The following is a 26,909-nucleotide window of genomic DNA, read 5'->3' on the forward strand; positions in this document are numbered from 1 at the left end:
ATTATGATACAGATTGTTATACTCCGAATGTGGTGTCTGTCACACAAGGGCTCGATAATATTGAACTTAATTACACAGAGCCCACCCACTCACATACTTCATCCACCTCCCATTTTATACCAACTTCTGCACAACACATTGCCGAGCCAGAAGACCCTATTGCGGACAGCCTGACTAATGAATCAGATGTAGCTTCCGAACCGGATGAAGTGGATTATCCAATTCCACCTGAGGATGAAAACGAAGATGTTGACATAAATGTTGTCGCCGAAAATGTTGCACAAGGTACGTCAATATCCTCTCAGCCGGTTACGCCACAACGAACTTCTCAGGAAACATTTTACCGCTCCATACCATTTTTTGAACAAACATTCCCAGAGGTACCAGTGGATTCTATTGATGTACCGAACTTAAGGTATGAAAAATTTTATGACAAAAACGAAGGCAGAATTGATGTGGGAATGCTTTTCAAAAATAAAGTAGCTTTAATCGAGGCGGTGAAAGATCACTCAATACGATATGCCCGACGCGAGTATTGGGTACCTGAGAGTTCAAAGACCAAGTGGAAAGTTTTGTGTAGGCATACCACCGAAGGTATATATATATATATATATTTGTCGTATATGTCTAAACATCCAAAGTTATTCGACTGATTCGTGTTTATTTTTTGCAGCTATGCGGTGTAGATGGGAGCTGCGAGGCATTTACAAACCAAAAATGGGAAGGTGGACAATAACAAAATACGGAGTGGACCATACATGTATATTGAATCAAATGTCCCTCGAACACGGTAATTTAGATAGAGTATATGTTGCTTCTTTATTGTTAGGACATGTAAAATGCAACCCGTCGTACGGAATCAAGCATGTCATCCAGACTGTGAAAGACCATACCGGATACGATATAGCATATCAAAAGGCATGGTACAGTTTGAAAATGGCACGTGAGATGGTTTATGGCACATGGGAGAGCTCCGTTCAAAAGCTACCCAAATACTTGGGAGCTCTCCAAAAATATAATCCAGGAACGATTGTTGAATGGCAACATAAAGCCCGCGACACATCAACCGGTGCATATGTGATAGGGTACGTATTCTGGGCGTTCAAGCCGTACATTGAAGGGTTCCAACACTGTCGCAACCTTATCAGTGCAGATGGGGCCCATCTATACACAAAGTACAAGCACAAGATGTTGATTGCTGCTGCCATGGATGGAAATCAACAGGTACTTCCTCTTGCTTTTGCTGTTGTCGATGAAGAATCACTTTTATCTTGGAAGTGATTTCTTAGACAATTGAGCAGACACATTATACGAGGGCGACGGGGTATCTGCCTTATTTCTGACCGCTATGCTGGTATCACAAGAGCTGTACGTGAATGTCCGGATTTCGTGCCACCTAACGGCGTGCACCGATATTGCTTGCGGCACGTGTGTTCCAATTTCAACAGTAAATACAAAAATATTGTGTTGAAGGATCTTTGTTGGAGAGCTGGCTCTCAATATCAGATCAGGTAATTCAATCGCACTATGGAGGAGATAAAGAAATAGTCCCTCGAGGCGTTTCAGTGGTTAGATAGGATCGACAAGGAAAAATGGACAGCATCACATGACGGTGGATGGCGATGCGGAATTCTGACGACAAATATGTCGGAATGCATAGATGGAGTATTGAAAGGGACTCGCCGCCTACCGTTGACAGCAATTGCTGAGATGACGTTTCAGCGAAGTGTCCATTATTTCCGTGAGAGGTTAGCAAGAAGTACTGTAATGTTGACCAACAACCAACTGTGGACGGATTTTGCATATAAGATGTTCACACGTTGGCATCAAAATTCTGTTGAACATACCGTCACCAAATACCATCAGTTCCAACAGTCCGCCTCGGTTGTTACAAGACGTCACGGTGGACATGGAGTCAACACCCATGTTGTCAAAATTGCGAACCGAGAATGTTCTTGCGGCAAATGGACTCAATTTGGTATACCTTGCAGTCACGCTCAAAAGGTATGCGCTGCATTCATGATTAATGCTGCATCAATGGTGAAGGATTATTACGATATAATGACTTATAAGAATACATATTCTAAGTCATTTGAACCTGTACATTCCGAAGATTATTGGGATGTACCGGGATTTGAGTTGGTCCACGATCCTACTATTCGCATCTCTTCGCGCCCTGGTCGAAATCAAACAACACGTATTCACAACGAGATGGATTGGGCGCAAAGGCGTGCACGACAACAAGCACAACAAAGAAATTCTTCAACACAATCGGATGTGCCAGTACCGGCTAGCCAAGATTAATTGTATATTTTTTTTATTTTTTACAATTGTACAAAAATATACACTTTTACATTTATAAATTTAATGTAATTTTTTACAATTGTACAAAATAAATAACTATTACATTTGTACCCTTAATTGTAATTTTTTAAGTTAATGCAATGTTAATTTTATTAATTTTGGATTTTAGTATATTGTTAAACTTAATTATATATAAATTAAATTATATAATAATAATTTAAACGAAAAAAAAAAAGCAAAATTCCCAAGTCGGGAAACAAAATCCCGACTTGGGAAGATTTGCATTTTTGGGCATTTATTTAATGACGAGTCGCGATTTCAAATCGCGACTCGTCATGTTTTTGTTATTATTTTAAAAAAATTATAATAAAATAATTTTTTTTTATAATAAAAAAATAATTAACTCCCAGATCAACGTCATATGTAATAAAAAAAAAAGAATTTAGAATAGATTATTGTAATTTTAGTTTATAGTTTTTCATTATTTTAAATGTGGACTGTATTTTCGTTGGGCCATCTTGAAATGCTTGAGCCCACTACTAAACTGGACTAGAGTTCTATATTTCAGAGAAATATCCGAGCCCACCGCACACGGACAATGGCTCACGTTTTGCGGCCGCTAATTCTGTGGCCTCGGTGGCGCCACCGTCCCCCGCCGTTCTATCATGTGCTCAGCCTTCACTCGTCTTTAGCTCGCGCTTCAACTCGCCTTCAGTTCTTCTCCTTCTTCTCCACCTCGTATCGCGAAGTCCATTTCAGCTCGCGCGCTCTTAAATTGCGTGACTTTCCTCCGCCCTCTGATGTTAATGAGAGCGACGATGAGTCCTCCTCTGACAGCATCGGAACGAAGAAGAGCCGGAACGAGAGGAAGCGCGAGGCGCGACGCGCCGTACGCTGGGGTATGGAGCTGGCCAGCTTCTCTCCCCCTCAAATCAAACGCATTCTTCGGTATTGTTATCTGATTTGCAATTTTATCTTGCTAGTTACGAAGGAGGAATGCAGAAGTTAAGCATTTGATTTTTTCTTCCGTGCGTTCATGTGTTCAGAGTGGCTGCTCTTGAGCAAGAGGTGTTTGATGCTCTTATGTTAGTGAAGGTGATTTATTAATATATTTGTATTTATGTACATATATATTCTTTTTTCCTGTTACGTGATGATATCCAAATGGTTTATTTTCCTGTATTTTGTCTTTGTTGTCGAAGAAGATAAGGTGTTTGATTTATTGTCGCAGAGACTAGCCCGTGATGTTCGAGAGGGAAAGCGAAGACAATTTAATTATATTGGTGAGAAAGGACTAAGGACACTGTTCATTAATGATGCTGCATATGCTTATATTAGAGAGAAATAAAGCAAATTTGCTTGTGATAAGGGATGTTAAATTTGTTTGATTGACTCTCTTATAATTCTTGAAGAATTAGTGGAAAAGATGTTGGGAAAAGCAAAATAGGAGTATGATAAGCGGACTCTTGAACTGAGTTTTTACATATGCAATGACTTTGCTTTAATTACAATAGGTCTCTGTTAAGGATTGGAGGGCGGGCACTACTTTCTGCTGTATGGAGGATGCCAAATGACTTCTGTTTCGATAAGAATAGATTTTCAGAAACTTTTGTTCAACAAACCAAAACTTGGTCCTTATAATGTTCATGATGTATTTAAGATTACATAGTGCATCCCAACTTTTTATGCATGTAACACGATCAGCTGATATGGTAGGAAGACTACTCCGGGAAGTGGAGCCTGAGCTAATGGATGGCTTAATTCAGGCCACAAAAGATGGGGACCAGAGTAAGTTTCAAGATTTGTCAGGCTCAGAAACATTGGTCATTGATAATGAAGAAGAGGGAGAAGAAGAAATTGCAGAAGAGGACACAGAAGAGGTATGGAATGTGGGAACAGTTTAACTGTCTCGCTAGTTCATCCTTGCCTTAATTTCTAATGTGCTTGAGGAATGTATATTGTGTTCATGATCTTGTTTTGAATGATTTAATTTATTTTATTACGTGTTTGCTTTGTATAAATGTACAATTACTTCACAGGATTCCATGGACATTGCTGTCGTAAACAGATGGTATGATGGCCTGATCAATAAGGACATTAGCATTACCAACGAAATTTATTCACTTCAAGAAGTTGAATTTGATCGTCAGGTTAGTTTTATGATAGAATCTGATTAGAATTGCTAGCTCAAGAGTTTTGTTTGAGGTGATAACTTTACTTTTGTTGTCCTTCGCCAGAGCTCTTTATGATCCATATAATTTATGTTGGTGATTATTCTGTTATTTGCTCCTACAACACACTTCAAAATTAGTTGCTCACCTGGAAGAATAGGAAAAACGTAGTTCAAAATGAATAAAACTTGAACCTGTGAGTTGAGAAGGCCATACGTGTCACTGTAATCCAGGAAATAGATGTTGTTATCTCTGATTGACACTTTCCAAAATGCTTATGAAAGCTTGAGCGTATTGATCCAATATAGAAATTTTGTACTTCTGTCCTGTATATTAAATCCAATCTAACACAGTACCTTGACTTTGTATATCTGCAGTAATAAGTCTGCCCCAGTAACTCTTTTGTAATGGTGCAGAAATTGCATTTTGCTTTGACCTGACCAGTGGATTCTGTTCAGTAGAATGACTAAATGACCAGTTCCTTCCTATTAACTTAAACTCGAGGATAAGGGGAAGAAAAAACGTTATTCTAGCTATCGTCTTCTTGTTGCATTTCGAGAAGCTTGGCTTGAGATGGCTGTTTTAAGCTTTCTGACGAAATGCTTGCTAGACCATCCTTTTCTTTTTTTGAGCATTCACCAGAGTACTAGAACCGAAAACAAAATAACTGGCAGAATGTGACAGTTTACGTACTTGATGCTTCAAAAATTCTCTCTTACTGATGTTTCTAGTCTCCTCTATCTTACTATACTAGGAGCTCCGACAATTGGTTAGGAATGTGCAATCCACCCTACAACTCGAATCCAGTTTAGAGGAAAATGGAAAACCAGATGCGGCTGCTGCGAGTGCTAGAAGATCTCTCACTCAATTTCTCCGAGGTCTTGCCGAGCAACTTCCAGCTGCATAGTATGTAAACTTATCTCTTGTATCTCATTAGTATTTAGAAAAATTTATACTACAGAAATACATGAATGTGTTTCATCCCCTGTGTGTTATGATGGAGCGACATCAACAAAATTCTGAAGTAATTTAAAGAATTCATTTAGGCTTGAAGACAACACAGAAACCCGTAATAATTGGTATTATAAGCAACTTTGCTCAACGGTTTCGAGCTCTTTTTTAACCTAATCCTAAGAACAAATATGACTCTGTTTACTATTTCTTAAAAATAAGCTTTCTAGAACTAATTTTGATAAATTTCTTACTCAATAACCACACTAAGAACATTTAATTAATTGTTTTAGAAAAAGGGTAAACAAATTATATTATATTAACAATTAAATGGGGTTAAATGCAATAGGTCCTCTTGTATTTGTACGCTGTTAGGCAAAGAAAAGAAAACCAACGCCACCCCTTGTCGAAAGAGACATCAATTTCTTTTCCCCCAAAAACTCATGGTCTGTATCTAATTTCCAGGGGCGTATCAATTATAATCAATCTCATCCAAGAAAAAATTAAAAAAAAACAATTGGTACTAATTTAATCATGGAATTTTGTTTGTTTAAATTAGATTTGGTCGAATCAAACTAATCACAAAGTAAGTGTAATATAATTTTTTATGTGATTGATTACTTTATTTGAACTACACACTAATTATACTATAAGTGTATTGTACTTTCATATAATTGGTTCAAGTTAAACTGAACCAATTTGTGTTAGAATTTCTCCTTAGTCAAGCATTTAACCACCCTCCAAGGGAAGGAACAGGTCCGATATTATGATTAACCTATTGATCTGCCGCTCTCGCATCCTCCCAGAATAGATGATGGCTAGGTTGGGGAAGGTCTCCACAGACGACAAACAGACAGATGACACTTACGGCAAGAGGTCAGTTGTCTTGAATGAAAAATACAGATGCCAATACGCCACAAAATTCAACTTCATTATCTCCGACAACGACGTCCGTCTTGTTATGCCCACAGGCTTCCTTCTTGCATCATCCAAGCTCATGAGTGTTAGAAAAATAGCCCATCTCTATAAACGTCAATTGTGTTTGGCACTTTCTAGCGTGATGTTCTCTGTTGAAAAAGTTGTGGTGATTGACGAAAACCGTCTGAATTATTGAATTCTGTCGAGAAAACTGTATGAGACACGATGACTAATTCTCCCCCTCGTGTGAATATTCCTACATCTTCTAATCCTTTGACGTCAATTTAGGCAAGAATGTCCACTAGCTCAACCTTGTCCTTCCCGAATTACAAATTCACAGCCAAATTTTAGGGGGGTTGAATATTTTGAACATACATCGCTTTCACAACGATTCAATTCAGTTTCATTGTGGGAAGAGATAATTAATTATATGATAAATGCAATTATTTGTGTCCATTTACCCTATAAATTTTATTGGTATTAGATCACGAGAATAAAAAAATCGATCATGATGGATTATTTGACGTTTCGTTCTTACCAAATAAGTGAACAAATGTTGGCATAGTTGTAAGCTCAAGTGTCGTAATATATTGTGTTAGAAATGGCAAAATTGACCATTTTTATGTTGCATGGAATTACTTCCTTCCGGCTTATAAAAGTGAAATTGGTTATGGAGTCATTTTCTGTCAACTTGACACAAAGTTGCTAAATTCATTCAAATGGATACAGTAAAGTAGCTTTATTATGTTGGGAAACCTAACTCATACAGCAATTCGAGGCTGGAAGTTGCAGGAAAGGAGAATTGGATAAGACTGCCCCACCAGACGCACTCACTGACGCCACTTGATACTCCAAATGACTAAGATTTTTAAGTTGATAACAGAGTGAGCATTTAGAAAAAGAGTCTCAGTCGATGTTAAACAAAAAGGAGAGAGAGCCTAAAAGGGTCTCAACTTTGGGCTTTCACATAAGCCCATGAAATGAAGTCCAAAAATAGTGTAACACCCTAACAATAATTCCAAGAAATATCAGACTCAAACAATAACTATTGTAAAATATCAGAAATAATTAAAAAATAAAAAAAATCTAAAGAAATGCATGAAGAGTGATCAAAATGATGGAATCTCGTAATAAATGGTGCCCCTTGTGATAATAATAACAAGAACTTGAATTGTCTTTAAAAAAATAATTAAAATGATATGAAGATTGTTTCGTAATTCTTTTCAAGAATTGATGCTAGTGGTTGAAGGTAGGCGACTGATACTAGCCAGCATGTCTTGAAATTAAATAATGAAAATGGGGTACATAGGAAAATTCCAACACCATAGTTTGGTTTTTATTGCAAGTTGCTGCTTCTCGGAATTTAGGATAAATTATGGTAAGATTTTTGTTTCTTCTTTTCTCTGTAAGTTAGAACTATTCTCTAAGATTTAAGCCATCCCTAACTTGTAAAAGTACAAAGTTTGGACCAACTCAAGAAAACTCAATATATATATATATATCAATTAATGTTAGAAGAAATATGATAAATAATTTACCCATATTTAAAATCATAAAAAATATAAATTAATTAAAATTTAAAATTGTAGTATTAACCAGTTTTTGCTCCAAATAATGGTATAAAATATACATAATAAACAGCCAAGCAAGTAGGTCAAACGGCCATTTACTTAGTGCATGAGTTATTATTTGATCCACAAATTCCATCATAAAATTATTTAATACTCCCCACATGAATTATTACATTTTAAAAAATACATTCATATAATGAAATAATACGTTTTACATTAGGGATGACAATGGGTTCAAATTAGACCACTCTCCATCGCATTGAGTTTTGAAGCATTTTAATTGAATTTATATAATTAGTGACCGTATCACAATTATTATTTATTTTTTTATCATTAATTGTCTCTCTCTCTCTCTCTCTCTTTTTTCTAATGAGAATAGAGAATTTGATTCAAAATTTGCTTAATAGAAACAGAAAATAAGAAAAGGGGGTTTATTGGGATTTTTCAGTCAAAGTACAAACATTATCTGATAACAACCCTAATTTGAATTACCTGTCAACCGTAAAAGGTTGCCACTTACGACTTTTTCATTAATCCTTCACTTATTTCAGTGGAAGCCGCCACCCGCTTCACAATTCTCCACCTCTTCATTTTAAATCCTCATTCCTGCCTCCCAATTTTTTTTTGCATTAATATATATATATATATATATATATAATAGTGAACGTTCAATACACAATTTTTTTTAATTTGTACATTAATTTTGCATAAAAAAAATAGCGAAAATAAGAAAAAAAAAGTTAAAATACAAATAATGTTCGTACGGGTATAATAGTCATTTCATCAATAATTACGGACCATCCAAATACTTGCTTACCTACCACAAGGCTACATTGCTTTCTTTGATAAGACGCCAATCCCCATTCCTTGTCGTTTTTATGATCTCCAATCTTTGACTACTGAACGAGCAATACTTTTTGTTTACTTTGAAAATTTATAATCTGGATTGGTCGACATATGAATTCATTAAAAAACGTTCAGTTTTTACTAACAACATTGTTTGTGTTACAAGAAATAGTGTTACAACATTATTTAATAGGTTTAAACGAAATAAAAAAACAACAAACTATTATAGAAGTAAATATATACCCACATTTGGATAACTCGAACTCACTACCAAAAAGTTGTAAGACCTAAACTTTACAACTTACTAGTCAATACATTTCTCTATTCTTTCTCATTTTTGTGGTATCTGATCGTTGACTGCTAAATAAGCAATATTTCTAATAACTTTTAGAATATAGGATCTGAACTGATCATCAAACGGGGTTCATCGAAATACATCCCAACTTTTATTGTTGCATGCGAGAATCTCACGTCTCACTTATTTTTTAAAAGAGATTCGTGAATGATTATATGGTAAAGTGAAAGATAAGTGGAATTAAATTTCTTAAAGATGTTTTAGAAGAAAAAAACACAAAATTCTATTAAAGTGGTCTACTATTTTAATTTTCATTGCACAAAAATCAACAACTTGGAGATGCATTGACACTCTGTTTACTTTTGCAAGTTGGGGATAGGGGATAAGTCGTGTTTTTGAGCCGCAAATGTCACTTAGATGTTGACCTGCAATTGCACGGAAAGCGTCACCCCGCTTTGTGCGAGTGAAAGCACGATCTTTTGGGGGGCAAAAACAAACGAGTAAAGAGGTTCGATTGGAACGTAAGAAAATGCACGAAAAGAGAAATGCTTGCCGGCTGTAAAAGTCGGGTTTCAGGTTTTCTCTTGGGACGTCAAAAGCGCTACTAGCTGGATCAAGTTCTAGTGATGGATGTATCCACTTGAATTTGTGAGAACCGTGTCCCTCGTCAGCCGTCAATTCCCCCTTATGATTTTTCTTATCATTTTATTTTATAATTTAATATATACACGCTATATATATAAACTTATATAATTTAATTTATTTTAAAAGCTTATTTAATTGTATGTGTATATAAAATACAACAAAATGTTATTTTTACAAAAATTTTGATAGATTATATGATTTGATATGTAGTATTAATAAGACTTACAAGGTACAAGTTAAAAAGAATGTTGTAATATATAGGAATTTGTCAAGTGTTTTAAATAATTTTAATTAAATACACTTTTTATATTGTCAAATTAAAAGATACTGATGTTTATCCATCATCGCCAAAATTATTGAGAAAATTTAAAGAATTAGAGCAAAAAGACGAGAAAAATGAAGTGTTATTAAATATTTGGGTCCTGCTGATAAGACCTAATTCAATTGGTAAAGTTAAGGTTACATGACTTTAAGGTCATGAGTTCAAACTCCACTAATATGTGGGATGCTATTCAATTTTAATAGTAGTTGTTAATTAGATGTGTTATTAAATATTGATGACTAATATACGAGTACTCCCTTATTGTTTGAAAAATTATAAATACCCTTAAATTTAACGACCATCTAACATATAGCCCAATTTGTTAGGTCCCCAAGCAATGAGGGGTATTCGTAATTATGTCAAATATCAGAAGAGGTTGTTGTAATTTACCCTTATAATTATTGATTGTTGTTAGATATAAATATTTGATATTAATAATAGTAATCAATTTATCAAATTACTTTTTATTTTTAAAAAATGGGTCCTACAAATATAATCCAATAATTAGATTTAATGCAATCGTTTGACATATATATATATATACACAGTGTTGTAAAATATGGAGAAATTGATTTTATTTGTAAAATAATTTTGAGGATGGTAAACTTAAATTTCCACTAAATAATGATGAGAAGTGGATGATATTTGAGAAAAATGAGGGAAGTGGAACAATGGGAAAATCGTGTAGAACGTGGCATTTGACCATTGACTCTATGGGTAAAAACACAAAATTGTGAAGTTGGATGAGGAGTGTAGCTGTAGGCCGTTGAACTAAGGAGATGAAAAACATCAACGGCAGGTACAACAATTCTTGATTAAGCAAAATGCAAAGTCCCACCAAACTCATCAAAAGGTCAGGAATGGATTAAAGATTAATCAAATGGATTTCAACTCCAACGTTGAAATTCGTATTAATCACTGCGACTGCGCCATCACCCGGTCCCACAACCATTCCCCCACTCCTATTTCCACCACCTCGCCTCGCCTATATATATACCCATCTCCGCCCTGCCTCCCAGAAACCTCCACTCTCCCTCCCGCCTCCATTTCTCTCAACCAGGAGGCTTTCTTCTTCTTCAATTCTTCTTCTTCAATTCTTCTTCTTTCTTATACATACTTACGTACCCATCTCTTATATATATATATATAACTAGAATGGGAAAGCTATGCTGTGGTATGCTCTTCCTGATTCTCGCTAACTCCCTCGTAGCAGGTATTGCTGGAATCCATTTCTCATTCACTCATTTTGCAACTCCATCTCGGTTTTTCATAGCTTGATCTGATTAATTGTGTTCCGAGTTTTGATGGTTTGCTGTGTGATTGTGTTACAGGAGTTTATTCATCGGCCACATTTACATTAGTGAACAAGTGCGGCTTCACAGTCTGGCCGGGCATTTTGTCCAACGCTGGGATCGCACCTCTTTCTACTACTGGATTCGCCTTGCAGACTGGTGAATCAAAAGTAATCAATGCGCCGTCTTCTTGGGGAGGCCGTTTCTGGGGTAGGACTCACTGCAGCCAGGACTCCACTGGGAAATTCTCCTGCGTAACAGGGGATTGTGGCTCCGGCAAGCTAGAATGCGCCGGGGGTGGTGCTGCTCCGCCGGCCACGCTCGCGGAATTCACGCTGGACGGGGACGCCGGGAAGGACTTCTACGACGTCAGCCTCGTCGACGGGTACAACCTGCCGATGCTGGTGGTGCCGCAGGGCGGGTCCGGGGTCAATTGCTCAAACACGGGATGCGTATTCGACTTGAACGGCGCTTGTCCATCTGATCTTCGCGTGACGAGCAGCGACGGAGAAGGCGTCGCGTGCAAGAGCGCGTGCGAGGCGTTCCGCAACGACCAGTACTGCTGCCGCGGAGCGTATGGCACACCCGACGCCTGCAAGCCCTCGCAATACTCGCAGGCCTTCAAGAACGCGTGCCCTCACGCTTACAGCTACGCGTATGATGATAGGACCAGCACCTTCACATGTACAGCGGCCGACTATGTCATAACATTCTGCCCTTCGCCAAACACGAGGTAAATTGACGAAAACCCCCCTCCATATTCTTCTTCTCTCCAAGGATAATATCGTCCTTTGACTCACACCTCATCTCTAGCCTATCAAGTTGAACGTTAGGGTTGGTAAATCCGTCGCTTTTTCCATTAAAACAAAAATCTGACAAAATCTCCGTTAGAAATCGTTGTTCAGCTTTAGCATTTTCATCAATTTTATAGTAAATCGTGTTCACTTTAGAACCTAATTATTTAAAAAAATTCACATGATCACCAATTACTAGCCCCATAATTAGGCCCTAGAGTGTCTTATTGGGATTTAATTATTCTTTCAATTTACTGATATACCCTTTTAATCAACATTTATTTAATAAATATTAAAAAGGGCAAATTTGTCAATGTACTGTGGAGATGACGAGTCAGGGCTGATCTATTATACTGCCATTTACAGTTCCCAAGGGATTAAACCCTTGAAGAAATTGCGGGCTACATTGAAAGCTCAAAAAGTATTTTTTATAAGGCCCATCTCGGTGCCGTTAATGTAACGGTCGTCTCTGCACACCCAGCCAATCAGAACCCAGCACCTGTCTGTCCTGCCTCACTGCCTGTAAATCTAACCGCGCTGTTACCCATGTCCATTGGAAATGACAACTAATACGTTCTTGCTTCTGGTTGCAGCCAAAAATCGTCGTCGGGCGGATCGAACCCGGGATCCGAAACCAACGGCAGATCACCCATCGACGGGAACATGGTGTACGAAGGTGCATTGGACGCGAGCGCGGCACCGTCCACGTGGGGGCACGTGCTCGGCGGAGGCATCGCCATCGTTGCGGCAATGTGGCGGTTGTGTCATCTATTTTGATTTTTACTCATCCAGGGATCCAAGTGGGCCCCCACTGATCTTGTCGGACTTGGGGTGATACATCACGTGTGGACCATTGAAAGGGTTCTGGTTCTTTCCCAACAGCCCCCCCCAGCCACATGGGCCCATTAGCTGGCCCATGTGACCAGGAACTGAGTCACCAACAGCCAACAGCCAACAGCCAACAGGGGGAAGAACATTTAAATTTATAAAAAAAAAATACAATTAAAGAATTAATGTAGTTTTGAGGATTAGTAGTAGGATTACATTTACAGCACCGAGGAATTATTTAGATAATATTAATATAGTGGTTGGGGGAAATATTCATTTATTTAGGAGTTTATTATTCATTTAGTAGGTTAGGACAATATTTTGTATAATGAATGTTGTTATTATTTATTATGCTATATATATGCATTAGTTTGGTGGGTTAATGAAAAAAATTTCATTAATATTTTGTGGATTTTTATGTTGTTAGGACTGAAAACTAAATCAAATTATTTAATATTTAATTGACATCGACTATGTATTGTAAATAGAAATGAGTATTGTATAAATAATTGAAATATGAAATGATTGGATAATGTAAATAAAGGGAATTAGTGTTAATAATGGGTGCAGTCGTGGCCTTATGCCGACAACAAAGGGATATTGTATAATACTTAGGTATGAAAAACAAGTATAAAAGAAATATTCTCAAGGAATTTGCACATTTCACGTTACCCTTCTTCTACAACTCTAACTCCCATTATACCACAACATTTGCAATTCACTTTCTTTTTTATTTTTGTTTTTTTATATATTAATTATCAATATCTAATCAATAAATACTATTAATATTTCAAATAATATAGTATTTAAACTCATAAATTTAAAGTTATGAAACCTCAATTTCACCAATTAATCGCTCATTTCACCTTTTCAATATGGTCATTTGTATAATAATTATTCCTTCTACCACCACTTTGGCTATTTGAATAAGTATCATCATTTTGACCATATTTGATGCATAAAATAAATCTTATATCAAAACTAAGTCCAACATATGGAGAGCATTTCTCATTATTAATTATTAATTATTCATCATCCATTAAAAAAAAAAAAAAAAAAGAAAAGCTTCTACCTATTTCCTTTGTCCTATGCTCTTTTTTGTTTGTAATCCCTCAATTATAATTAAATTCACTAATAAGATAACTTAATTTATTAGGACAAATAATGCATGTTGTAATAAAAATATTAAAAGCAAGGCTAAGAGAGAGCAATGAAGGTATGTGCCATGATTGTACCACTCCAAACACATCATCACTTATGTATGCCTATAGAAATTGAACCCTTATGCAACGTGGTACGCTATGACGTTTCAACATCATCAATAATACTGTTACCCTCCATTTTTGTTTAGACGTGAAACGCGACATAATTATGTATTCTTAGTGTAAACGCGTTACCCATGCCAATAATGCGTCTATCATTTTATCAATTATCAAAACTAAATTAATCATTTAATATTATTTTCATGATTATTAACAAATGAATTAGTGTACCTACAACTCGTGAGACTGAAACTCAACGTTTCATAGTCTTGAAGTCTTAATTCTGTTTCTTCCCGTACATTTTCTGAACTTTAATACCATCTTATTTGGCGTCGCTTTGCTTTGCAAGTGGATGTGCTTGGGTCCAACGTATTGATTGGCAAGCTTCAATGATGATATGTTGTTATTATCAGGTTTGAGTGAAATCGAATTTGGTCAGATTTGAACTAATTATATATCAAATGCAATATACTGTGGTATGATTGATGTATAATTTAAAACAATAAAATCAATTACATGAACACTCGTTCTATTATTAATTTAATTCGATTAAATCTAATTTTTGGTTAACGTGTGTTGTTTGGCAACAGAAAATGTGAATTAGGCAAAGATGGGTGTGTTGTGAACATCAAGGCATTATGGGGCTTTTGAGGGGGGATGGGGGGCCTCCCACTTTGCGTGCACGTCACCATTTGAAGTGTGTGGCGTCAAATGTGAACTACAAAGTCATACAACGCCGACCAAAGTTGTGTGTTTTTAAGTGCATCAAAATAATAATTGGTAAGAATACATATCACATTCTATACAAAGTTATATGTTTAATTTTCTGTGTCAATATGAGTGGTGATACGGATTAATAAATAAATAACCTCTATTATATTATAATATATATATATGAATCCACTAAACAAGTAAAACGAATGTTCCAGCTTTTTTATTTATGTTGGACGGGTTTGACTTGAAAACTCATTTTGGATTCATGAGCCATAAGACGGTCACATGAATTTGTACACATTCTAACATGCATGTCCGCTTATAAATACCAGTAGATATTAATTTATAGATATGTATTTATGATATTGAAACGACCTCATACGAACTTACCCGTTTGTATTTCGAAGCAATCCAACCTTTCCGCATGTATACATGTGACCTCGACCCAAATCAGATTAGGTAGTTTTTAAATATATGTATAAACGACTCTATGAAGCCATTCTTTAATGATCAAAATTAAAATTCATCTAAAATTTTTAATTAAAAAAAAAAACATTAGTAATTAAAAGTGTTTTTGGGGGGTCCTAAGCGGCAAAGCATGTAACTAAGACAAAAAGACTCCTACATGAGGCCACGTCAGTAATGGATTAAAAGTAATTACAAGAACACCAGATTGGACCATTAATACTAATTAAGTTGATTAATAATTAAAATAGGTTTTCTTGTTTTACCTCTTCAACTTTAATTATTGGTACGACGGAATGGATGTTTTTTTACATGTAATGATAATTGATGTTACTCATCACCTAATTCACCAACTTCAAAAAAGAATTTCTTAGGGGTCTAAAAGGAAAGGGACATTAATTTCTTGTTTTTTGCAATTGCTACCACAATTTAAACTTACACCTATGGGGAGATGAAGGGACCTTTTTGGATTTTTTTATTTCAAATCTTGATGTTTTTTTTTTATCCTAATTAATATATATATAATATACCATGCAAGTACGTGTAGGACATATGCTTTTTTCCAATAATATTTACAAACTCCGAAAATTAAATGACCAAAATCACAGAACGGTAGAAAAGATAGAGGACCAAAAGTTGCATTTATATATTTTCATTACAGTTAATTATCATGATTAAAATAAAAAAATAGCGATGAATGCTATTTAACAATGGTTGCATGACGGCTATCAACCGTTGTTTTCGAAATGAGGTAAAAACATTTGTTACTGCTAAAGACTATGCCAAATTTTTGGATCATAGGTGAATACTGATTACCAAGTTAAAACATAAGATTTTACATCAATTTTATTTAATTATGATCAATAGAATTAATTTTCTACGAATTTTTAATTATAATAATTTATAATGTAGGAAATATTAATTTTTTTTAATATATATACATGTAAAGTGTAAAATAAGACATGAACTATGTATTCAGTTTAAATTAGCATGGGTCTCGATATTAAAGCTTATTTTGGGCCCAGAGCCCAAAATGGCTATGGATTTCTATAGGAAATGTTACTACAAAAATCGTGTTTCCAAACAAATATTTGAGGAGGTAAAGGATAATTACAACTCTTTATCTTTTAGAAAATATTAATAATTAATACGCGGTAAGTTGAGAGCGGAAAACATGTCATTATCCACTTTGTAATTAGCGATAATACTGCAATTGATACTGATATGACGAGAAATCTACATGCAAAATCGGGCTATAGAAAGCACGACTTTAAGTTAAAAAACCAACAAGATTGACAAATTCTGCCATTTTGGAAAAGCACAGTAGACATCTAGTTAATGCTGTCTGATTCAGACATGACTGAGATGACCAAATATTTTAAGCTCGTTTTTTCTTCCCAATCAAAGCAGTAAATGGTTTGATTTGTTAAATTTAACAAACTTATCTACCCATAAAAAGTGAATTTCTATATAACTTTTGCTTACACCCAATCGGAGGCCGTCGTTTACAAAAAGTTCTGAGCAACCTCGACTCTAATCACCACTATAGATCAAAACAATCTTTAATGATTATATTTAAATTTGTGTAAAATTTATAAATTATCCGTCAATGCAGTTTTTCATATCGATAAACAAACCGAATATATAATTTTTTGGCAGAGACGATTCGTTCTCACCAATCGAGACAACGTATGTCAGCAATATAACTTTTTCTCTTATACAATTGGTGCAAAAATTAGTGTATATATCTCTAGCTCCTAGTAATAACAAGACAAGATACCTTAGCTAAGAAGAAAATAACTGTATACATACATATATATATATATATCCGACATAGATATATATACTTTTGAAACGAACTGATATATATGAAAAAGTTGAGAAGGCATGTGTGTTTGCATGTATAAAAGTCGAAACCCACAATCCATCCAACATTCTGCATGATCATTATCGCTTTGCTTACGCTCACACACACACACACACATGGGTGTGTGTCTTTTTCTCTCCCTCTCTACGTCAGAGATCCTTGTTCCTTTTTGACCTGCTTTTCCATTTCGCGACAGTTGATAGGCTACTGCGCATTTTAGAGAATTTTCAAAGGTCATATGGCTGCAGCTTCCCTTTACGTACCATTACTTAGCGCCCCATGCAAAAATATCACATGCTTTGTTTTTTCTACTTTTACCCCCTAATATTACTCTCTATCAACTGCTTTTTGGCTGAGCCACAACCTAAATCTTATCTCTTTATCTCTACAATTCCAAACCTTAGCTCACAAATTGCTTTTTCACTTATGAGTTGCAACCTGCAAAATAAATGGTATTTTTTACCACTGTGAAAAGTGATAATTTATCTCCCGAGATACGACTTATAATCTCAAAATAGATAGTAATGCTATAAAGTATAAATAGTTGGAACTCCATCAACCATCATACACGTGTCACGAGCTTCTCAAGTGTAGTACATGCAACAAATCGCTTGTTATATATACTTTAATCTGATTGGAATAAGTTTATTAATTAATTCAAATGAGGTCGGATCGATACTGAATCAATCGCCGTACCTGTCGTGTAATTGAACACTTATTTTAAATTGTACATCAATCACATAATTATGTATGGCCAAATTTACTTTGAACTAAGCTTTTTCCTGAAAAGAGATGTGATTTATATGTATTAAAATGGCTAGTAGGGATATACACGACTGTCCACATATATATATATATATATATATATATATATATGAGAAGAATGGCTTCTCAGGCAATCTTACACAACGAACAGTCATCAGATAGGAAGAAGTTTCCAAGTACTGGAGGACTAAATTTTAGGGTGACAAATCAGAGAAAAAGAGGAGAAGATAAGGAAAAAAAGATGTGTAGAATTATCCTTATAATGGGTCTTTACACGACAGACAACATGGGCATGCAAGAAACAAAGGTGATTATCTGTTGATCTTGTCCTTTTGAATATGGTAATAAAGATACATGTCCATTCACACATAACAAAGATTATCCCCCTAAACAGTCGGGCCCCATACCAAGATTTGACGTTTATCAAGTCTTACAAAAGGTGAACCCAAGAGGAATTCAAAGGACTTGTTTTTCGATATAACATTAATGTTTGTAGGCGATGATTATAAAACTTAGTTTCATCATTGTGAAATGTTGGACTTAAGTCATATTTACATCCAACTTCGATTAAGAAATGTAATTTGTTTCATTTGAACTGCCATCTTGAAACGTTTCGATTTCCAATATTTTTGGAATTTTCTTGTTCCTGCTTTTACTCTTAGATTATGTTTTGTGACTATATTTGTTATCATTGTCCATTACTTTTTATGCAAAGCTCAACTATATCTCTTTTAAATAGGCGAGGCCGAGGCGTTGTCAACACTTAAACATCGATCATTTTCCCAAGTCTAGAAATTATACTTAATTAAAAGGTGTAATATATAGGATTTAGAACAGAAAATCAAATCCAACATATATTTCTATCCCTATCAACATGCAATCCCTTTTGGTGTGTAAGCAGAGGCAACTTTTCACATCAGCACCCCCAGTGATTCTTGACTTGTTGCCATCCCTTTTTCTCGAATAGATTGCATCATCTGCATAATCATAAAATACCAAATCTTTTGTCTACCACTTTATTTGACATCTTATCCTAAACATTTCTAATGCTTTGACTTTGAGCCTCCTATACCTCAAACGAGTTTTCATATTATTACAAAGCTTTAAATGTATATTTACATTTGGCTACTTTTATCCCTTTTTTCATTCTAAGATTGCAAAAATAGTCCTTGTAATTTCTTATATTCAGCTATTTTGGTCCTTCCGTGCTGGATTTTGGAAGTTGCGGGAATATATGATGTGTCCATTGCGATTTTGGCATCTTTATCCTTTATTTATGTAGGGGTTGTAAAAGAGTTTTGTAATTATTGGATATCTCGTAATTTTGATCCTCTCGATATCTGATTTTGTAAATTTTATGGGTGTGATCAAATTGAATAACATTCAGCAAAATTTTAACAATTTATGGCGATTGAATGTTCATGAGAAAAAGGAAAATGTAAGGATTGAGTGTTGAGGTGGATGAGAAGGTGAGGAGGGAGGAAAAAGTGAGGAAAGAAAGTGTCAGAAGTGGGATTTGAACCCACGCCCTCTCACGAGGACCAGAACTTGAGTCTGGCGCCTTAGACCACTCGGCCATCCTGACTTTGATGCTCGCTCTCTTTTATTGACGAGATGGAACCATATTAATGGTGGGCAAAAGGTCATTTTTCATGGTAAAACTTTGGGTAGGCCCCACCAAATCTAATCTCTCACCCCTTTCATCACCACAAACCACGTGATAAATGCACATGTAAACCTATCATTTTACATACTATCAATTAATTAATTATATTAAATTTTAAATTATATAAGTTATTATAAAACTCAAACAAACACTCAAATAAATTTGAACTCATAATATTAATTTGGGATGACTACGTACGATTTTTTTCCTGGAGTTTGGTGTAATTACATTTAAATTCTCTATCATTTGAAGACTTACATTTAATACTCTTGAAGTTTGCTTCCATCTAACAAAGATGTCCCTCTGTTAGTTAAAACTCACTGAATTTATAATATTATCAAAAAATTTGAATGAGAATTAGTATCTACCCTCGATTGACTTATTTAGAGATCAAAAAAAATTATTATGACTAAATTACCTTATAACGGTAAAAGTATGTCACCTCACATGCATTAAAGTGTGAAGATGTATAAGAGTAATTTGATCATAAAAAAATTATTTGACCTATAATAAATCACTGTATCATAAGTCAATCAGAAGTATATATGAAATCTTATCTAACTGTTTTATTAATATCATCAACTTCGATGCATTTGATTAACAGAGAGACTCATTTATCAGACAGAATCAAGTCTCATGAGTATTTGATGTAATTTTTGAAACTACAAAAATACTACGTATAATTACATCAGACCTTGGGGAGGAAAATATAATTATAATTAAGAGTAGCTTTTTCCTTTTTCAAAATTAAATTTAAAACATATGTGAAAAGAAGACGACGAAGCACTTTAACACATGTCCTAATTCGTGTAGTTTCTTTTGCGTATGTCTTTCCGGCAGTCCAATGTTTGGGCGTCGCCTCAGATTATCTTTTCTCGTAATTATATCTCTCTCATCACTTTCACTGCCCAAAAGGTGATGAATTATTAGGAATTTGACGATTTCTAACCGCCCCAGCGAAGAAAGAAAGAAAGAGTAGATCGTGTTTTAGGTGACAAACGACTTCATCACTTGTTAATGCAGTGAAGGACTTAAAACTTTTCAACTAAAGGCGCATATTGGTACCCCATAAATATTTTAGTTTGATCTTTTTTTTTTAATTGCAAAATTAATATTGCATTTCGTATTTAATTTTATAGATAAACATTATTAATTTTATATAAATATTATTTAAAACAAAATGTCGATGTAAACTATATGTATATATATTATATATGGGGAGATCGATTATGACAATACAGATTTAAAATATCATATAAAAATGAAAATTTTGAAAAAAGAGAAGACGTACGTTGAAACGTCGTCTTAATGTCTCATAAGATGAATTAGTTGAGGGATCTAAATTAAATTTCTAAAAATAATTGTTTGCTTTTCGTAGCAATAAGTAGAAAATAAATGACCAAGTCTTTTTTTCTTTTTGGACTCGGAATTAAGAGTCTGTTAGAAAATGCAGTCAGAGTAGTATTATAGATATAGACACATACCCTACGAGCTGAATGTATTTACATCTAGTCAAACACTCAGTGTAAACTTTATAGATCGTGGCGTATCTCTTGACCTGTAGAGGGAGATATTAGCACCTGAGCACTGTTTTATTATACTTCTATTCTCTTCTATGAAATTTACCTTTTCCCGGCAAACACTCACTGTAAAGTGTAGTATAAACGAGATTATTAATTACAATGATTATTATATATATATATATATATTATTGCTTAGTGATGGCATCTCTAATATATAAATTTTCAGAATAATTTTATTAATTATTTTTCATATAATTAATTAGGAATCCGATTCCATTTTTAAAACTAGGTACATATATATAGATAGGGTACGTAGTGGAAATTTCGCAGCTTGAAAATGCAATTTCAAAAGGCAGTTAGAAAAACAAGTTTTAAATTATTCGATTCTCCACTAAATTAATATGTTTAATAAAAGTTTATTTGACCCTACCTACCTACTTCCTAATTAAACCTGAAAAACTAATTTGTATAAATATATTGATATAATAAGACGTAAGAGTTAAATTACTCGAGCTCGATTTATATTTATTGTTCAAAAATAATTAATTAATATCGAATGGAACCTAAATATAATTCTGAAACTCATACAAATTAAATAAATTTGAATAATAATATATTCGACCTAACTTAATTTATTTTTTTCTGATAACTAATTTTAAATGATTTATACAAGTCTAATAATTTTTTAATTTAAACTTATAATCTATTAACTAATTTATTTATATATTAATTAAATAATTTGATATTTTAATTATTAAAAGGTGTAATTTTATATAAAGATTTAATAAAACAAAGTTAATAAAATAATTTAAATTAAGATTAAATATCTGTACAAATAATAAAAAAAAAATATGGGGTCATATTACTCAAATTCATAAATATTACTTTGACACCCCTTCTATTTTTTGATAATTACATAAACACTCTAAGGACATTTCTGTCATTGAAAAGTTATTTTAAAGATTGACCTAATCAACAGTGGTATTTTTGAGTTTTAAAGGTTGTCAAGAGTGGTTTCTATAATTTTTCAAAAGACAGAGATAGTTTGCATAAAAAGATAATACACGAGGGGGTGTAAATATAATTATTCCTATTTAAAAAGTATTAAAAGGATTCAAACGGACTCAACAGTTTCAGTAAAAATCGTTAGAATCCCTTCATTTGACTTTTTGGACATTCTTGCTAGCTCCCTTAACACTCTTATATATATATGTGCGCGCACGCGATGTTATTTAAATGTATTGTTTAATCTTCATTTCTTTATTTTTTATAGATTTTTTTTACTTGGTAAGTTGTCGTCTCTTGTAGATTCTAAATTTTTTGTAGGTTTTTACTCTTTGTAGATTTATGTTCTTTACAGATTCTTTTTACTTCATATGCTCCTGTAGAATCTTTTTGTTCATAGGTCGTCGTAGGACTCCTCATTTTGCCAATTGCAATGAAAAAATTGCGGCAGATTTAATTTTTAAATCCTTGAGGTTTACTCAAATACAAACATATACTTAATTTGTGATGGTGAGTAAAAGTAGCTCTCATCCAAAAATTTAAAGGAAATATATATAAATAGTTTAGTTAGCAATTAATTAGTAGCAATGTTGAAATCCTGGCCACCAACTTGAGTAGAGATCATCTAACATTCCACAACTGGGCCCCCACCCACCTTATTATTCTATTAATCTTTCATCTTTTCCTCTCTCTCTCTCTCTAAAATTGCAATTGTAGTAGTACATATATATATATATATAATCAATCAATCAATCTTATGGGCTACGACTCAACCCACCACATATACTTTCACTCAAACACGCTTTTCTAATTTATCGTTAGAAATCGCTCTTTCTCCCAATGTCCTCAACTTCTTCTTCTTCTTCCTGCGCTCTTCTCATTTTCCTACTCATGGCCCAAGGTACACTTTTTCTTCCAAATTTCAATTTATTTATCACCCTTCATTTCATTTCTTTGAGTTTTTATTTATTTTTGCAGGCAGTTTGGGGACTGTGTTTACACTTGTAAACCGCTGCGACTACACAGTATGGCCCGGAATACTATCCAATGCTGGTAGCTCCGGTTTTGACACCACCGGTTTCCAGCTCCCACCCCGCGCCACCAGGTCCTTCCAAGCCCAACCCGCCTGGTCCGGAAGGTTCTGGGCCCGAACCGGTTGCTCTTTCGATCCCACCACCGGCATAGGCCGCTGCGACACCGGCGATTGCGGCTCCAATCAAATCGAATGTAATGGCAATGGCGCAACCCCACCAGCCACCTTAGCTGAATTCACCATCCGCTCCGGCAACCAAGATTTCTACGACGTCAGCCTCGTGGACGGCTACAACGTGCCCATGATTATACAGCCTGTCGGCGGTTCGGGCGCCTGCGGCTCCACCGGCTGCGTAACGGATGTGAACAGGATGTGCCCGAATGAGCTGCGGGCAGGGGACGGACTGGGGTGCAAGAGCGCATGCGAGGCGTTCGGAAGCCCGGAGTATTGCTGCAGAGGCGCGTACGGCTCACCCGCCACCTGCCGGCCGTCGGTGTACTCGGAGATGTTAAAGAATGCGTGTCCGAGATCGTATAGCTACGCTTTCGATGATGCTACGAGTACTTTTACATGTAGTGGAGCCGACTATACAATTACATTCTGTCCTTCACTAACAAGGTACGTCCATACCATACATACTAACATTCATTTTCTGTACAAAAATACAACTCATATACATTCTTATCCCTCACTAAATGTGTTTCATCATCATACGGAAATTATTCCTTTAACAAATGTAGGATAAACAATTATAGTATGAGTGGTAGCAAATAAGAAGAAGAATCTTAAGAGTAGTGGCATTGCTTTCTGTTGTATCATAAAATGATCTCCTTTTTGCCCCTTTTTCCCTTCATCTCCCTTCCACTTTTCTTTCATATCTTTTTTCTCCTTTTCGTCTCTCCTTTTCCCCCTTTCAGTTTCAAGAGACTCTCTCCAAAATTACATTTTTAATAGTTTTATTTGTGGCCGACGAATGTATCAAACTGACTATCTTGTAATGCATGCATTTCTGCAGTCAGAAATCATCAAGAGACTCTTCATCCTCAAGTTGGCAGCCTCCGCCGGCCGTCGATGATTCCGACTCTGGGCCGCAAGACGACCTGGCGTCGTGGCTGCCGAATTTTGTGATAGGGGGATCGCCAGACTTAGCTTTACACTCTAGCACTCTCGCCATGTGCGTAGGAGCAATTTTTCTGTCACTCACCTTCCTTCAACTATAGAGGATCGCATCCAAATATTAAGACAAGATTGTAAAGCACGATTTTTGGAGACCTATGTATAGAATTGTAATGATTTGGCAATCATATTTAATTTGGTGGGAGGAATGAAAAACAGTCAATTTTTTTAGTGATTTGTTGTGATGGATTTAGGTAAATTAGTTAGAGAGAAAGAAGGAATTGCTTTCATGATAGAAATTTGAGAGTGTGATAATTGCTTCTTTCTCTTTTATTTTATTGTTTTAGTAAAGGATCAAGATCACATATCTGACTTTTTTCTCTAAATTTGGACTTATAACCTATCTTTCACAAAAATAAGGTGTCACTATTGGGCACATGACCCTCTCTATTTTTCTGAAGAAGTCTAATTTAACCAAATCGAATTTAAACCAATCATATAATTAAATATAAAATACTTGCAGTTTAATTGCATAATAAATTTATCACACGCTTACTATATAATTAGTTTAATTTTATCAAACTTAATTTGGATATAAATTAGACATAGTTGTGGTTGTCTGTTGAGCAAGGTTGGATACACAATAACTGCAGAAACTATTGTAGAATTTTTTTTAAAAAGAAATATACATAATACTTGAACTCCGACCTTGTATCAAATAAGGAGTCGTTTACAAAGCTCAATCCACTCTTATCCATGGTTTATTATAAGAATCGTGGCTTACTAGTAATCTATCTAATCATATATAAGACCTAATAATGTATCTGGTCTTGTGGAATGTCATCGATCCTAACACAAATCATATTTTATTCAATCTAGTCCTATCTTTTAAAGCCGCTAATCTTATTGTTGGGACAAAACTTCATACGCTTACACATCATATAAGTGTAATTGTATGAAAGCTCAAGAAAAATGAAAAATACAAATACAGTGAGATGGGATCATAAGATAGAACATGCAAAGCACTAATTAAAACAGCAAAATCAATATTACACTTATGTATTTATTATTTTCGAAAAGTGTTTTTTCTCCTTTATGTATGTCAAAATCTGAGGTCCCAAACTCCCAATATAGCATAAAGGTTCTGATGCTCTAATTTTTGGAGCATCATATTTGAAGGCAGCACTTTCGGTGTCAATTTAATTGCCTCACCAACCTATTATTCGGAGTTGTATGGTTTATGAAATTGAAGGTTTGAATGATTGCAAAACACTTTTAGGCTTTTCCAAAGAAAGCATTGACAGATCCCTTCATTTTGTCCAAGAATGCTCCCTTTCTTTCAGTAGTATTCCTCTCCCACACATGACACAACATCAATTGCTAGCTCATGTTTTGTTTTTTTTTGTTTTTGTTTTTTTTTGTGATAAATAATAATTATATCATTGCATCAAAATACTTATGAATCTGGTTAGAGCCAATAATTTTGTAACTAATAATGAATTGACAAATCAATATTAATTCAATATACCCTTTGATAATAATAAAATAAAACAAATATCTATATGAGAATCAGATGAAGACTGCGGACAACTATAATTAAAGTGTGATTTGTGCAGGAATATTCCAATTTTCCTAAAGCTTCCATGCACTTTGATATGATCAACGAAAAGTAATAATAATCTGACTAAAAACACATACAAAATTATTTATAGAATACAAAGTCCGAACTCACTAACAGAATATTGTTGCAATCGTGTTACTTGGTTAGCACATTTAGGGTTTAATTAGCTGAGTTCAAAAGTAGCTCGGGTGGTGGCCTGGTTCCACTGCAAATTTGCAGATGCCTGAATCCTGATAGGGTATTTATCATAGGCTAACTGTAATATGAATCAGCACAAGAACACAACTCCGCGGGAAATTAGCAGAGCAAACGAAATATAGCCCTTTCTCAACAGAGAAGATAAAAATTACTATTGTACGCTGCATAGCAAACACGCATTACTGTTGTCACAAACAATCCGTAGGAAAGGGAATGCGGCAGAGCAAAATTCCTGGTTTTACACTGATCTATGAATTAACACTCAGATTTCTAAAACCTAACGAGTGAGTGAGACTCTATTCAGTATGCAACGTCTGACGGATTCCCTCAGAGAAGGGGCAGATTAAGAACTAATTCCTCTCATTCAAGATCATCCAATCTTTCTGGATACTGGTCCTTCTACAATTCATCTTTCACATCCTCTTCATGAGCTTCTTCGGTCTGGGAGGACGATTCTGTTTCTTTTGTGCTGGGTTCAGTCTCGGCTTCTTCTACGTCGTCTTCCTCCTCAACTGTTGCATCTGGGCTGATATTGAGGCTGCTTTTCACCGAGCTATAGATTCGGGAAGCAAAATCCTTTGGATCGTTGAGTAAAAAGCCACTCTCCATAAGAGCTGTTTGGTACATCAGTTGTGCTGTTTGCTTTACGCTTTCGTCCTGGACAAGAAACACAACCAAAGATCATTAGCAATCTCAAATACAAAAACAATGTTCAATTAGATGCTGAGTTCAAAAGT

The 26,909-nt window shown here is 35.0% G+C and overlaps 3 protein-coding genes and 1 non-coding gene across 6 annotated transcripts; 3 read left to right on the plus strand and 1 right to left on the minus strand.

Annotated features, from left to right (window-relative positions):
- Positions 2,816–6,693, plus strand: LOC105166056 (UPF0307 protein KPN78578_45570). Of its 3 annotated transcripts, none has more exons than XM_011085274.2 (7): positions 2,816–3,252; positions 3,351–3,399; positions 3,536–3,587; positions 4,021–4,184; positions 4,344–4,454; positions 5,230–5,381; positions 6,238–6,693. In XM_011085274.2, coding segments are annotated over exons 1-7 (879 nt in total). In that variant the 5' UTR covers positions 2,816–2,902; the 3' UTR covers positions 6,239–6,693. The 3 variants fall into 3 exon arrangements, with proteins under 3 accessions (XP_011083576.1, XP_011083574.1, XP_011083575.1); XM_011085272.2 differs by having other exon boundaries at positions 2,817–3,252; positions 6,233–6,692; XM_011085273.2 differs by lacking the exon at positions 6,238–6,693 and having other exon boundaries at positions 2,817–3,252; positions 5,230–5,458.
- On the plus strand, positions 11,032–12,995 carry LOC105166057 (thaumatin-like protein 1b). The gene is made up of 3 exons (XM_011085275.2): positions 11,032–11,236; positions 11,355–12,048; positions 12,703–12,995. The coding sequence occupies exons 1-3, from the start codon at positions 11,179–11,181 to the stop codon at positions 12,884–12,886; spliced, it is 936 nt and encodes a 311-aa protein (XP_011083577.1). The 5' UTR covers positions 11,032–11,178; the 3' UTR covers positions 12,887–12,995.
- Positions 19,512–19,595, minus strand: TRNAL-CAA. Its single transcript has one exon. It is a non-coding gene; the product is annotated as a tRNA-Leu (tRNA).
- Positions 22,851–24,686, plus strand: LOC105166058 (thaumatin-like protein 1). The gene is made up of 3 exons (XM_011085277.2): positions 22,851–23,105; positions 23,183–23,855; positions 24,253–24,686. The coding sequence occupies exons 1-3, from the start codon at positions 23,045–23,047 to the stop codon at positions 24,455–24,457; spliced, it is 939 nt and encodes a 312-aa protein (XP_011083579.1). The 5' UTR covers positions 22,851–23,044; the 3' UTR covers positions 24,458–24,686.

Source organism: Sesamum indicum, linkage group LG7 (genome assembly GCF_000512975.1).
Source record: "Sesamum indicum cultivar Zhongzhi No. 13 linkage group LG7, S_indicum_v1.0, whole genome shotgun sequence".
NCBI classification, from domain to species: domain Eukaryota; kingdom Viridiplantae; phylum Streptophyta; class Magnoliopsida; order Lamiales; family Pedaliaceae; genus Sesamum; species Sesamum indicum.